Source organism: Pelodiscus sinensis, chromosome 3 (genome assembly GCF_052426305.1).
Source record: "Pelodiscus sinensis isolate ZL-2025 chromosome 3, ASM5242630v1, whole genome shotgun sequence".
Classification (NCBI taxonomy): Eukaryota; Metazoa; Chordata; order Testudines; family Trionychidae; genus Pelodiscus; species Pelodiscus sinensis.
Genome location: NC_143054.1, coordinates 58,321,640 through 58,337,139, shown reverse-complemented (window position 1 = coordinate 58,337,139; position 15,500 = coordinate 58,321,640). Strand labels below are relative to the sequence as shown.

General features: G+C 38.7%; 1 protein-coding gene across 1 annotated transcript in view; it reads right to left on the bottom strand.

The window, feature by feature from the left end:
• Positions 1-5,831: 5,831 nt before the first annotated feature.
• PHIP (PHIP subunit of CUL4-Ring ligase complex) overlaps positions 5,832-15,500 on the bottom strand; it is a 308,497-nt gene continuing 298,828 nt past the window's right edge. The window contains exon 40 of the mRNA XM_075923789.2: positions 5,832-12,264. Within this exon, the coding sequence (XP_075779904.2) occupies positions 11,618-12,264 (647 nt within the window). The 3' untranslated portion in view covers positions 5,832-11,617. The remainder of the gene's footprint in view (positions 12,265-15,500) is intronic.

Sequence of the window (15,500 nt, the reverse complement as noted above, 5' to 3'; positions counted from 1 at the left end):
CTGTTTGAGGACATCTTGTTAAAATGTGTTTTTACAAGTAGCGGCAATACCCAACGTTATACTTCTGCAAGTTAAGATGCAAGCTATCTAAAAATGTCAAATGGAATTAAACCATTTTGTAGTTTAATAGTTCCAATCTTCTAAGTAGATAATTACAAAAACTTTAAACTCTTAAAATTAAATATGGTAAAACGAGCCCTTTGCCTTCTTTGAATAGCTGAAGAGGAAGTTACTCACCTTGGTGCAGTAATGACGGTTCTTCGAGATGTGTCCCCCCGGGGGTGCTCCAATGTTGGTGTCGGGTCTTCCCGTCGCTGCAGCTCAGAGTTTTGATGAGCAGTTGTCAGCCAGACTGCACATGCGTGGCACGTGCTGCGAGCCGTTCATGCCTTTGATCTCTCACGCAGTCCGGCTCCCACCAGTTCCTCAAGCCTGCTGCAGTATCTGAAAGATATAATTAGAGAATCTGAAGTGGGGAGGAGGGCGGGTAGTGGAGTCTAAGGCTATTTGCAATGCTGTTCTGGAGGAAGCGTAGCCCTCCTGAACAACTGATTTTAGTATGGGACATTTGGCATCTGGAAGGTGTTCTATTAATGCAGATAATTTGGAATAGTTGTCAAAATTATGGCTGGATAATAATGCTGTATAATTAGCTATTCTCAGAAGGAGTGTAGCGGAGGAGTATACTTTCCTACCAAATAGGTCCATGCGCTTGTTGTCATTGTTAAGTCTGTGTTGTGGGAGTTTTTACCTCTGCTGTGCAGCGTCCACAACTAGTGAATTGGGCTGTGGCTGCATAAATAGAAAGTCAGCCCCTTTCTGTGGAACAAAGTATTGTTTATCTGCTCTCTTATTTGTTGCAGGTACCGAGGCTGGGGTCTGCCACATGTCATCCGTAGACTCCATAATAGTTTCATCTATTGGTATCACAACTCTACCTCTTTGTGAGGGCTTCAAATTTTTAAGAAGCTTATGTTGTTTCTCTGGTACCTCCGATAGTTGGATACCTTCAAGCTACTCTCTTGAAAAGGTCCTGAAATTGCCTGAGATCATCAGGTGGTGACTGATCTCCAGGTATGATGGCCTCATCAGGAGGAGATGATGACTTGTCTGTCGGAGAAGCATCCCGAAGTTGTTCCTCCACTTCTGAGATTGTCCCTCTTCTGGTTATGAGTAGTGAGATGTAGAGGGAATACCAGGAGATGCCACTGCCAGCTGCTGCTTTTGTGCTTATGGCGAAGTTGAGGGTGCTCGAAATCTCGAATAATTGCTACAGAAGGGGTAGCGGTGTTCTTGGTGGTGATGCAAATGATTGGCATCATGGCTAGGGTAATGCCAGTGGTAAGTGGGGCTATGCCTTCTATATGAAGAAAGATGCCTGTAATATACTTGGTGACCATAGGAATATGCAGATCAAGGAGACCCTCTTGATGAGGGGGGTGGAGATTAGTCATATATCCTATATGGCAATGGAGAGGCATCATTTCTGGACCTGTAACTCCTGGTATCTCAATATGCTCTATCCCTGTCTGCTCTTGTTAAGTAGGTTGAATGTGATGAGAAGGTCAAATGCTCAGGGCTTAATTGCTCCAGAGGGTAGGGTTTTCGGGCCATTTTTCTTGGTGTGGGCAGGGTCAAAGGGTTATATGGAGCTGGGAATGCTCCCACGATGTAATTTGGGGTGATTGTGGCACAGAGTCTCTCCAGTGCCGATGTGGACTCCGGGCATGAGATAGCCAGTGCCGATATGGTTGGTGTCGTGTGCCCCTGTGCTGCTGTGTTCAGCACAGACACCGATGGTGCCAATTCCACTGGCGCCGATGCGGACGGTGCTGTAACGGCTGGTACTGTCTTCTGTGCCAGTGGTGCCATTGCCAGTGCCAACTCCAGCCTTGTGATTGGTGTGGTCACCTTTTCATGCTGAGCAACTGACTTTTACAGCCGTTGGTGGCACCAAAGATGGTTTTTGCTGCAGCTTTGGCTCCAAAGCTGATTTTTGCCTGTGCCCAACTGTACCAGAGGTGCCTGGCTTGTCTCCTACACTCACTCTGGCTGAAGGTAGGGATCAGGCTGGTGATGGCCTCTTTAAGTCTGGGGCCAGCATAGAAGAAGAGGTCTAGGAGACCGTGGGGTTGAGGCTTGTTTTGAGAGCTCTAGCAGTTGCAGAGCTTTGTTGAAGAGTATAATCTTCAGCCTCATTTCCCTGTCTCTTCTCGCCCTTACAGTAAGTTTGGTGCAGTGAACTCACTTTTGCGGGATGTGCACCCCACCCAAGCACTTGATGCATTTGGAATGGCCGTCCGAAGCCGGTATTGCGTCTCTGCATGTGTCATACTTTTTAAAACCAGGGGAGCCCAGCATAACTAAGTTCTATCTATGCTATAGCTAACAAACGAATAATATTTTTTGTTAAACTAACACTAAGGAACCACAACGTAATCGATTAACTAACACTAAATACTAAAACTAACTAATTAAACATTTCCTAACTCCTGACAAGATTCTGTGAGGAGGAGCTCGCTCCATCTGCGACCGCGGGTGGTGAAGAAGAAACTGGTGGGAGCCGGACTGCGCGAGAAAACAAAAGGCATGAAAGGCCCGCAGTGCATGCTGTGCATGCGCAGTCTGACTGACAACTGCTCATCAAAATTCCAAGCTGCGGTGCCGGGAAGATCTGACACCAACAATGGAGCACCCATGAGGATACTACTCGAAGAAGAACAAAGAGTTCAGCTTAATCATCACTAAGCTGAATGCCACGTTCCAATGCAAACCGACGATATACTGTTGAATTGAAAGTTTTATATAAACACAAGAAGACTGGTGTTTGAACATACAAAGTATGGTTCAAGAGAACAATCAAAAATTGAAGTAAATTAAAGCTTGGCTTTAGGGCTACAATGAATGCAGCTTCTCTTTATATTAGCTCTTAATTGTAGCCCAAGAAGAGCTATAGCTTTTATTTAAATTTCAGGTTGGTAGGTGGCCTTTTAAAGAGAGCAGTTGACTCCTGTTATTGTTGCTGTCTAGTGAAAAGTAGGAGGAGACACAAAGCAATACACACTTTGTTGGGTGGCACAGTGCGGTGATTTGAGTCTCTCAGCTGTCCTTGTTGTCAGTGGTGCTTTTGCGCAAAAACTTGCTGCCTGTCTACACTGGTAGGGAGTTCTTGCGCAAGAACACTGACGTTCTAATGTGTGAAATCAGGGCTTCTTGCACAAGAACAATGATGCTCCTGCTCAGGAATAAGCCCTCTTGTGCAACTGTTCTTGCACTAGAGGCCAGTGTAGAGGCGCAATATGAATTTCTTGCACAAGAAAGCCCGATGGTTAAAATGGCCATCAGAGCTTTCTTGCGCAAGAGAGCATCTACACTGGCACGGATGCTCTTGTGCAAAGGCACATGCCAGTGTAGACGCTCTCTTGCGCAAATACTCTAACACAAAAACTCTTGCGTTAAAGAGTATTTGCACAAGATCATGCCAATGTAGACGTAGCCTGTGTGTTTCCTGTACTATATTAAAAATAACAATTAATGTAATGTTTGAGACATGCTGCATGGGTAGCTCCAAAGAAGTCCTGTTTAGCCACAACATTTCCATCATGGACAGTGGAACTATGGTCTTCAGTATTGCACCCTACCAGCATGTCTTAGTGCTTGCCTGGAGAGGCCTTCTTATGATAATGGAGTGTACACATGGTAACTTTGCCATTTGGATATATAAGAAGGCCTGTTGTCATGCTGTTTTCATCATGGTCACATCAGTGCATTACACAGAGGACTGACACCATCAGTTCATTTCAGACACATATCCCCTCCCTCTCCAAAATGCATTTTTGCTTTAGTAGGAAAAAACATAAGTGACTGACAAGGAACATTTTTCCCCTCTAAGATTATACTTTAGATAAATGGAGAAATAGCCTTTGGTTGCTACCAAGCTGAGGTGGATTTCACCTGGCAACCAACAAGTGCCTGCACTGTTTAGTCAGCTATCACAAGTTTCTATATTAGAACTAGAATTTCCTTGCTGAGATTTTGGAAAGATTGCCTGAAAGAGATCCACTGTGCAGGTTTACTTCTACAGCTACTCCTCATTTAATTGTCTCCTTTCCCCCTCTTAAGAGAGTCACTTTTATAACACTTACTCCATTTCTGTTTTATTTCGCTCCTATTCTGGCACTCCATGCCAGAGTGCCAGGCAATTTATTATTTCTGTTGCTGCTGTTCTAGTTCACGCTATTTCAAGTGTCCTTTTATTAAATATTGTAGTGCTCATTTATTCTACTATAGTTAACTGATGCAGAGGCTCAGGGCATATCCCAGGGCCAGATTAACTTTCTAGGAGCCCAGAGCTAGAAGATTTTGAGAACTGGCCAACAGGAGTGACAGGCAGGGTGGGGAGCCTGTGCCTGCAGGGATGCTTCCACCTCCTTGCCAGACAGAGCCTACAGACTGGATTTTGCCCCCAGACTTGCCTTGATTGGGCCTGCAAAGCCCAGGGCTCCTCACCCACAGCAGGAGCTGGCACTGGTGCTCCAGCCGCAGCATCTCCCATACAGGTGGAGCATCAGCACTGGCTTGCCTACTGTGATGAGGGAGCTCTGAGCTTCCCACCCCTCATCTAGAATGGTGTCTTGTAGAAAGCATGAATGGCCTTTTGTTCTTAATATTTTTGAAACGCAGCGGGGAAAAAAGTAGAGGCTCTTTTTAATCTCCTGTTACATTGGAAAGTGTTCTAACATATTTGCTTTCTCTCCCTGAAAAACATATTTTTCAAATATCTTTTGGTGCTACCACCAAATTATGGGGTATTTTCCCTGTGATAAATATGTTATGTCCACTTTGGAAGAACGTATATAAAACATGCTGAATGGAGCACAGAGGCCTTATTTTAAAATTGTAAATTAGCTCTGATGTTCAAGCACACTATGGAAAATAATTTGTAAACAGGCACATCTTTGCTTGCTGTGGATCTGTCACAAACATGTCTCTGCAGACCACAGCATGACACCACCCACATGCTTTTCTGTTCTATGGGCTTCTCTGTCCTGTTGGGCCAGATCCTCTGGTCTCCTAAAGACAAGGTCCTTCTTTTATAAAATATGGGGGGAGAGACATCTCACACGGGACACTGGAAGATCTTTGTTATTTCAGTATGCCAAAAACATCATGTGTTTCAATAACGGACATTTTGTCCTCAGCAGCATACACTAGCAAGATGATTCAAATTTATGTGTGTGGGGATGTTTTTCAGGTGCTCTTTTCTAAATAAATGGTTTGCCTGAGATATCAGGTAAGTAATGTAGAGAAAAGGGATGCAGCTTCCCAGAGACAAATGAAAAGCAGAGGATAGGGAAGGAGAAATGCAATCCACAGGAAGCTGCATTTAAACGATTTTTTTTCTGTGCCAACTTGACGTTGATGTGTAACTGTAGTCCATTTTACAGATTGTTTCTCTGTCCCTTTTAAGCACATTTCTGGCAGGAGTGTGATTGCATCATTGAGGAAGAGGATGATCCTGACACACACTACTTTCCACAATCTTTCAACCATAGTTGTGTGTAGCATTCATACAACAGTCAGTGGCACTACACCCCACAGTTTCAGAGGTTAGGTTTTTACATCAGCCCTGCATTGATTAACTTTAATGCCAAGCACTGAACACCACGCATCACAGCTGAAATAATGCAGCACCAACTTCTGCTTTCAATTGCATGTTGAGGGAAAACACGATTCAACCCAAGAACAAAGCTGAGTTTAGGCTGTGATGCATATCTCCCACTGTACAAATCAACATACTCTTACATAGAAATAAGAAAACCCAGAACAATTTAGAAAAACAAGTTTTCTATTTATTTAAAAATAAGTTTGTAGTTACTACATTGCAATGACAGTAATTCTTACACATACATTCTAGTTTGTATAAAAGGATTCAAAGTATTATGCATCAAAACTAACATAGAAAGTGTCCACATAACAGTAAAGAAAGTTCCAATCAATATGTACAAAAAGAAAGGGCACTGTTATCCTGGTGTGATACTGCAGGTTATAATATGATAATCCAGATTTCTGGAAGAAAAAGACCTTAATAAAGCTAAAGAATTATTGTTTTCAAACTGTTTGTTATCCATTACATACAACAGGTTTGTGTTTTACATAATTCTGTACAAAATAAGCATTATAATTTTTAATCTGAAAATGTGTCAGTTTCAAAATTAACCCTTCTAGGTCACTTCCTTAAAATTGAGCTACATTCTACATGTCTAAACATTATAAATGACAGGGTTTAAATAATTCACTCAAGATCTTTTAACAAGTTGGCTGTCATGGTTTTGCATTTGAATATGGTCCAAAAATGTAACTTTTTTTCTCATTATACCTGTAAACCAACTTTACATACGATATAGCATGTGTGCAGAATAGGTGCTGATGGTGTAATATTCCTTTGTACTCCCAATTTGTGGGCGCATATTCTTTTTAGCAATCATAGTAAAATACTTCCTCTACTCCCACATTTGTTGTTTGTATCACATTAAGTGAATTTCCTGATGTATTTATCTGCATTTAAAATGAATTCCAAAAGACCTCTTCCCCCCTCCTGATAATTTTCCCCAAATAGCCTATCATAGCTAGTTCCTAAAAAATTACCTTTATCTTTATTTTAGTGCTGTATAAGGTTTTCTGGAGTGTCTTGATGCTGTTGTAGTCTTTAGAATGAAAAGTTTATACCTCCTCTGTGATACTTTTTTAAATAAAACAAATTAGAAAAGCTAACCTTTCTGGAGTTTTTTCTGCTTAAATATACAATAAAATAAATATAAAAAATGGTTTCCATATTAGTTAGTAGAAACAGATAAGATATGCAGAAGTTAACTTTAATTTAAAAGCTACTTGAAGTTGATCCCCCCAATATACTAGAACATACAAGTCATGTTCCTGTCTAAAACTATGAACTTATATAAAGTTAAAACAAGAGTGTCAGATTCATTATCAGAAATATATTTTAAGACTTGTGCAATTTATATGAAATGTTATACCTACTTCTGCATACAAACACATATCTATACAATAATATACAGCGGAAAAGTACAAGCCTGTTTATCAGTTCAGTATGTAGAATCTAATCAGTTACAAGAACTTCAGGGAAAAGTGACAAAAATTTATTATCAAATAATTTTACAGTTAACATTTTTGCCTTCATTAGGTAGTAAAAGGTAACAGAGAAAATGAGCTTTTGTTGTCTTCATGTGAGGTTAATGTCCTCTCTCTCCTTTCCGTTTTCACCAGTGTAAGACGATTTGCATTAAAACTCCTTTTGAAGACAGAAGCAGTGTTTACCTGAAAAAAACCCCAATCTAACTAGTGTGGAACTCCAATATATAGCGTGCAAGAACAAGGTAGGGACTCTGGATAAAATACAGTAAAACGTCAAAAGAGTTTAGCTAGATTAATGCTCAAAGTGAGTTCACAGGATCACAAAAGATGGTCTAAAAAGAGTCTACTGTACATGAAGCCTACAGTGCTTAATCCAGTTAAACATGTAAGTTCTACAGAACCAGCAAACAATTTAATATGTGCTTAACTTTAAGCACGTGCTAAAGTGTTGGCTGGATCAGGTCCTGGAAATAAATGTGAGCAAGAGAGATTTAATAGTATGGTATAAAAATTGTATCAAAGTTCCAATTGTGTAATAGAGGTACTGATTTATTCTGCATAATATTTTAATATATGGCAAAAGGCTCTGGAAAAGACAGCTGATTTTGAGAAATACTGGGTGCAGCTATATAGCCTCTAAACTATCTGCTACACAATGTAAAGGTAACAGTTTATTTTTTATAGAAGTTAATACATCTGACATGATGATTGAGGGTCCTGTTATCAATATTTAAATATTTAAATGTGAAATAGCAATATTAAATCGAACCAATTTATAAATCTTACAAGTCTAACAACAATTTGATCACAAATGTACAAACTAAACACACTCAAGCATATATATCAGCAGTCTAATCATGAGACATTTTCCTGTAAAGTTGTGGTCACTGGCTATAGCACAATGACAAGAAACTTAGTTAATATTGACACAATGCAGAATATAAATTCTTGGATAAAGTAACAATGGAATCAAACAGGATAAATACTTGTTCAGTATGCAGGCAAGAGTACAGTGACTACTGTTAAATAAAATGTTTAGAATATAATGGTGTTTGAGAAACATCAATTATTTCCTAATCTAAAGATAGAAAATAATCTGGCATTAGATACCACTTAGTCAATTGTTTTCTCTGGTGGTGGTTGTTAAAGTCAATATTTACCAATAGTTACCACTATCTCCATATAAAAAGTCAAAGAACAATGGATTTGAATGAAGATGCGTTCATGACTGCCAGACTTGTAAGATTAGAATGATTGTTTATCGATAAAACACATTCATTTAATATTTACAATCTATATGTGAAATAAACACATTATTTCAATATTCCATTTTGAGCTATTTGTTAGATATCTGAGATAGCATTATCCATTACGTAACTATAGTTTTGAAATTCTTCCAGGTTGCTAAACCACAATTAATTGCTCACATTTAAAGCCTTCGGACTTAGTAATCAAAAGCTCTTTTTCTTTGTTGGTACGTAAAAGTTGTGAATATCTGAAATACATTCTTTTAAACAAAAAAAGGACATACAGCATATGATGGTGATTTAATTCTCATAAATAAACTTTTACAACCTAAAGAAACTAAATTATAAATATATATTTTAATAAATCTGGCACTGCACCTCATACTTTTTAAAGTGTTGTTTTAATAAAAAAAGCTTGACCCAAATCATTTACAATCTATATAAAAAGAAAACAATGTCGGTATTTCTAAATGTGAATTTAAAAACCCCCAACAACCACCCTGTAGCTTAATGTTACAGATCTCTATAGAAAGAGAACAACGTAACTATGTTCTGCAGATAAGGCCTTCTATTCTTGTGGTTTTAAGGTCTACAGTTTTCATACAATGTAACAGGAACATGTGCTATTCCATTCTCCAACATTATATACAGTATTTTCTGTGTATAAATGTGTACATAATCATGCCATATAAAACATTACAAATAGTGTAAATACAGAAGTCGAATTTTAGATATACTCTAATTTCTTATATTACAATGCAGATAACATCAGGAAATTCAACATCTGAAACTGATTGCCTTCACCATCAGTGGGATTCTTAAAATTAAAAACTGTTAAGTCTCACACTAAAATGAATTAGTTTTGAACTGTGTAACATTCTATTTTTAAATGTACAAACATAATTTTCCACCTTACCATATCTTTAGAAACTGTATATTAATATTAATGAAACATCTGTTAGAAAAAATAAACAAACAAATGAAAATCAAATTAATAAAATCCATGCCCCCCCAAACTCACAGTGTAAGTATCTAGTCAGGCTCTGGAAAATAGTTTACTTAATTTCATATAAAAGATGTGTAATGAAGATAGTTACATAAATTAATACTAGAAATGCCAAGTACATGGGGTTTTATCCATAATAGTTAAATGAAACCTAATAGTTAATCCTTTTGGGCAAACTCCTGATTTCCTTAACAGATTTTACTGTAACAGAATAATGAGACCAAGATTTGGCTCACAACGAATAAAGAGGATCTGTGCAAGTTTAAAGGTCCTAATCCTGCAAATTCATTTTTCAGCATTGCAATAAAGCCCACCAGACTTGTCTTGTAAATGAAGAATTGTTATATAAGTAAAGATTTTCAGCAGTAGGCTCTACTTTTTTAATATTTAATTTTTAATTTTTATTCTTCTAGGTCAGGATCATGACACATTGTCTTGTGCTACCTGAAAATAGTATATCTGAAACTTTTGGTTACATTTTTGTACCATACCAGATCTTAGAAAATATTACTATTTCTATATTTTTTTTAAACTGGACAATACCTTTTAAGCAATAGAAAATGGTATTAAAGTTTGTTTTTAAGGTATAAAATAACTAAATGTACCATAAACAAATAAATAACTGCTTTCCTTTTCCACAGCAGTATATATAGCAATACATTCCCCTAAGTCATATAGTTATCATTTACAATAGACAACTTAATTTTACTAAGGATGCAAGAAATAATAGAATACAAGGCACAATCATTAAATGTAATTTTTCTTTAGGGTGTAATTGACTTATGTCAGAGTGATAAGTATACCGTAAAAAGTGCAGAAAAAACACAATGTGCAATGAAACCACTGTATAAAACATGATTGCATAAAAAGTGATTTGGCCTTTTTTAACCCTTAATAATTGAAAATAACCAATCTTCCCCTTAAAATTAAACTATAAAGTATGACATTTAAAATTTTATTTTTTCTTTTCTTTCTTTAAATTTCTAGTGCTAGCTAAAAAATGCTGGAAAAAAAAGAATCTATACCTGGGTAATATTGTATATGTATGTGTTTGTGTATGTATCAGTCTATGCATACACACTTCTTTGTAAGTCATTTTTAACTTACTAAACACATCAAAATTTGTAGAAAACAATCCAAATCAGAAAGTAAACATCATAATTCCATACATACTTTTTTCTGTAATTTCCTTGAATCCTTTAACTAATTATAAATTTTGTCTAAAACATCTCTGTCAAAGGACCCCCAACCAGTGCGTTGTTTTCTTCTGTAAGTACCAAAGGAGGATACATCTCAGCACAACTTATAACAACTTGCTATACAGAATGATACACAGTCTTTTTTGTCTTTGAAAAGTGTTTGTGGTACTGACAGACAAAACCAAAACAAACCAAACAAAACAAAACAAAAGAAGTGAAAGAAAAAAGGCTTTCCACTGCACTGATTTTCAGTCTTTGGCACAATAAACAGAGATTTAGTGATTGATACAAGAATCAAGGTCTGAAAAATTAGACATATTAGTCAAACTTTTTCCAATGTGGATATATTATATATATTTATATATATTTATATATTGTGATTACATTTTCTCTTTGTTTGGCAGAACTTTGATTAAGCCAACAGCCTGTGCTAGGCTTCTTTTGCAGTTGAATATTCCATCACTTCTCAAATTAAACATTTTCAGATTAGCAAAATTTGGTAATTTTGCATTTGTTCTTAATGGAAATGTAATTCTTAATTTACTGCCATTCTTGGCCCAACATATGCCTTCCTGGGAGACATGACTTCTGCAATCAATAAAAATGTACCTTGCTTGGTCAAAAATAGACTTCTGTTCTCAGTTTGTGGCATTAAAAGTTCTGTCACCTTATTTAATCACAGAAATACTCTGCACTGCTCAGGAGTACAGTAGTTTTCACTTCCAAAATTGTCAGGAATTGCTTATTTATAGGTCTTCAAATTATTTTTAACTATGACCTAAATGACTGTTGAAATGCATAACCTATCTGGAGGGCAATAAATAGCAAAAGTTTAAAATATATATTTCTTTCAAAGAAGTGTTCTCTCAGTTTTCTTTTTTTGCTAATTGTTTCAAATCACAACATATTCTTCTAATCCATAATAGCAGCAGGGGAGCAGAAGTCTTTCTTCTGCTCACTCCTCAACTGTACCTGCTTCATAGCATTTTAAGGAATATGTTTAGTAACAGTTACCAACCAATCAAATTAGCCTTTGCTTTTTCAGTCAACTTTCGTACTCTGCCTCTGCTAGATGTTCCAAAAGTTAGAGAGGTGTCTTCAAACAATAGCTGCCTTTGCTCTTCTTCAGAGTCATCTTCATTGTAAAAGGCTGTCCTCCTACCCTGGTTTCTAGTTCTCATGTGAGGTTCAGAATCTTTCAGTTCTTCAGAACCTTCTTCTTCTACAGGCTCATCAGTTTTTTTCCTCCTGCTTCTTGTCTGCATCTTAACATTTGCAGGGACTAAAAGATCTGAGTCTGGATGATGTGTTTTTGTCTTTCTTTTTGGCTTTCTGCCTCCACGACCCTTTTTTTGTAATACAGCTTCCTTCACATTATTTTCAGAAAGAGAATTGCATGCATTAGAAACTGAGGGTTCTTCTATTACCGTGTCCCTCGTCGTCTGGATTGAATTATGCTCTGCATTCATCTGTTCAGCAATTTGTAATTTTTTTGGTTTTCTACCTCTTTTCTTGTGCACCACTTCACCTGCACTGCTGTTAGCCTCTATCTTCAGTTTCTTTGCAGGCCCTCTTTTAATTTGAGGTTTTGAAGGTTGCCCTCCATGTCCATTTACCTGAATGCTTCCTGTAGTCAAAGCATTATTTTTGCAGACTGCTGTAAAGAAATAACAGAGTAATAATACGTAAGAGAAATCTACATTCTTTATTTCCCAAAAGCTCCAGATAAATCTATTCCATTCACTGTTTGTAAAATACTGTTTGAGTGGATGACATACAATAACCGCCTTCATCTGTGAAGGCCCAAATGTAGGACACATTGTATGACTGAGACCCAATACTAAAGTAAAAAATTAATCGTAATGGAAATGTAAAATGCTGTTGGACTCACTGCATTAATGTAAGTTAAGTGTTCTGTCATTATGGCTCCATGACTCTATTTCTGATGTAAACAGTTTTCAAAAATAAAAGTCTCGATGCCAGATTTGTATGAAATGCAAGAAGTGTTGGGACCAAAAGAAGTGATATCCCACCATTAAGGAAGGTTTAAAGAGGTGTGATATTCATATCTGATTTACACACTACCAATCCTGGGATTTTATCTTGTGTCTGCTGTATAAATGAAAAAAAAAACCCAACTTTTTCAGTTCAATAACATCTTTCAATTATTCATTAACATGACTTCTGATGCAGAGCAGCTATATCTGTCCACATCTTTGTTAAGTGGTAACCGGGTTATCTCAGTGGAATAACACCTTGAGCATTCAAACATTCACAAATGTATACTGTTGCAGAATATGTCCTTCCCTTGCTAACCAGTACATCAGCATCTTTTTATACAGTTGCCAGAGATCTGCAATGGCATCTGGGTTTAATTTTAAGTTTTTGGTTTTGACCTATAAAATTCTAAATGCTTTGGGTCCTGGATACCTGAGAACAACACCTCTCACCTTACAATATCACATATTCATCCACTGTTGTATGCCGTGTTGTAGCTGTATTGGTCCTAGGACTAAGCATGTTAAAATGCAATTATCGGTGTAACTGTACAGTTGATAACTAATTGTATAGTCGATACAAATTGTGATAAGCGCTGCTGTGTAGAGCCGAGGCGGAGGTAGCTCCAGGAGCTGGGCTCCAGAGCCACCCACACTGCAACTCTGCATTTTAAATGCAGTAACATTTACTACATTTAAAATGCAGAGGTGCATTGATTAGCGAGCCTGGACTGCTCGGTGCTGGCTCACACTGAGTCTAACAGCCCCTGTCTGCCACAGATAGGGGCTGGTGCTGGACCAGACCCTGTTCGTGGCGGCTAAGACTGGCTGCCGTGAACAGGGGCAGCTTGGTGGCAACAGCCCCTGTCCGTAGGGGGCCCAGCTCCACTCTGGGACCCCTGAAGATAGCAGCTGCTTCCCAGCAGTATTCCCTACCCCGCCCCCCCCCCCCCGCTGCTCTGATAGAGGTGGGGGCAGGCGGCACCCCATAGATGGTGCTGGGAGGAACTGGCTTTTAAGACTCTCACCTCCCACAGAGACAGCAGTGTGGGAGCAGGCACTGTCCCACTCCGTGAACCCCCCACCCACTCCATGCTGTATCAGAGGCAGCAGTGCAGTGTGAAAGGGGGCTCCCTTGCATTTGTATTTTTTGCAATATTGTCATCATCATTCTGATTCATATTTAGCTTTTGATCCACTATGATCTCTAGTTCCCTTTCTGCCCTACTCCTTCCTGTACAGTCATTTCCCATTTTGTATGTGGTGTAACTGTTCCTTCCTAAGTGGAGTATTTTGAATTTGTCCTTTTGAATTTCAAATCTGACTACAGATCATTTCTCCAGTTTGTCCAGATCATTCTCCAAAGCACTTGCAACCCCCTCCAGCTTAGTATCATCTGCAAACATTAGGAGTGTGAATATCTATGCCATTATCTCAATTACTGATGAAGATATTCAACAGACCCAGACCTGATCCCTGTGAGAAAATACTCAATACAGGCAGTCCCCGGGTTACGTACAAGATAGGGACTGTAGGTTTGTTCTTAAGTTGAATTTGTATGTAAGTCGGAATGGTATATATTGTAGGGGAAACTCTAGCCAAACATTTCTCCAGAGCTCAGTTTTATTCTCCCGCACCTCACTTCCCTCAGTCCTTTATTCTCAAGCTGAGGTGTCTGCTGAGAAAAGCAGCTCCGCGTCTCCCTGGTCTGCTGGGGGGAAGCAGCTAGTGCGGGGTTGCCTCACCCCGTTTGTAAGTAGGGATCCGATGTAAGTCGGATCCATGTAACCCGGGGACTGCCTGTATACCCTTACAGCTTGATTGTGAACCACTGATAACCACTCTCTGGGAATAGTTTCCAATCAGTTTTGCACCTACCTTAGAAAAGCGCTGCCTAGGCTGTATTTCCCTAGTTTAAGAGGTCATGAGAATTAGGGATGTTAGCATATAGTTGTTTAAAAAATTAACTGATTAGGCTAGTTGGCTTATCACAAAGGGAAGGGGGAAGGGAGAAGCAGCAGCTGGTGCCTGTGGGTAGCAACTTTTAAGCCAGCTCACCATGCATACTGGTTCTCAGAGCTACCCTCCCCATACCTCCCACAGAGGCAGCGGCGTGGGGGCAGGCGCTGTCCCACTCCGTGAACCACCAAAGTCACTCAGTACTGTACCAGAGGCAGCAGCACATGGTGAAAGGGGGCTCCCTTGCATTGGGGCTGGGAGCCAAGAAGCCTCAAATCCTACCTCTTTTTCACTAGAATTCACTATGTTAAATATCCAATTGCTACTCACTTTTTTTTGGTGAAAACTGAATCAATACAAGTATTTTAGTACTTCTGGTCATGTCCACATTTTCTGTTATTGTTTTTATTGTGATTTCATCTAATAATATTCTAGTATTTCCCATGGTTTTCCACATGATGGCACATTGAGTCAGTTGGTTTCAGATTTTGATTATATACACTGCACAAAATGCCATTTCATTAGAGAATATAAATTACATTAAGCCAAAGATAAGACTTGAGTTCTGTTATTCAGGAGTGATCTGGGCTTTATACTCTTAGTCTGGCCTACATAGTGTGACAGACCTAAGCCAGCAGCCTGCCACACTCTGGTGGAAGGTAGGTATACAGGGCACTGGATAAGTGGTTTTCTCTTTCCAGAATAAACTACTAGAGCCTGCTGCAATAAAATGAAGGTAGGAAAACACCTAGGGTTAATTAACTAGATTGCTCCCTCAGGCAAGTCAGTCAAGTCAGGCTGCAGCCAATTATAGCTAGTGGAGTTGCTTTAAAAGGCCTCCCCTAGGTAAGGAGAGGGGGAAAACAAAGAGGGATGGACCAGAGGAGAAAGAAAAAGAAATTGTGTGAGAGCTGGTTAACAAGTACCAGAGGGAGAC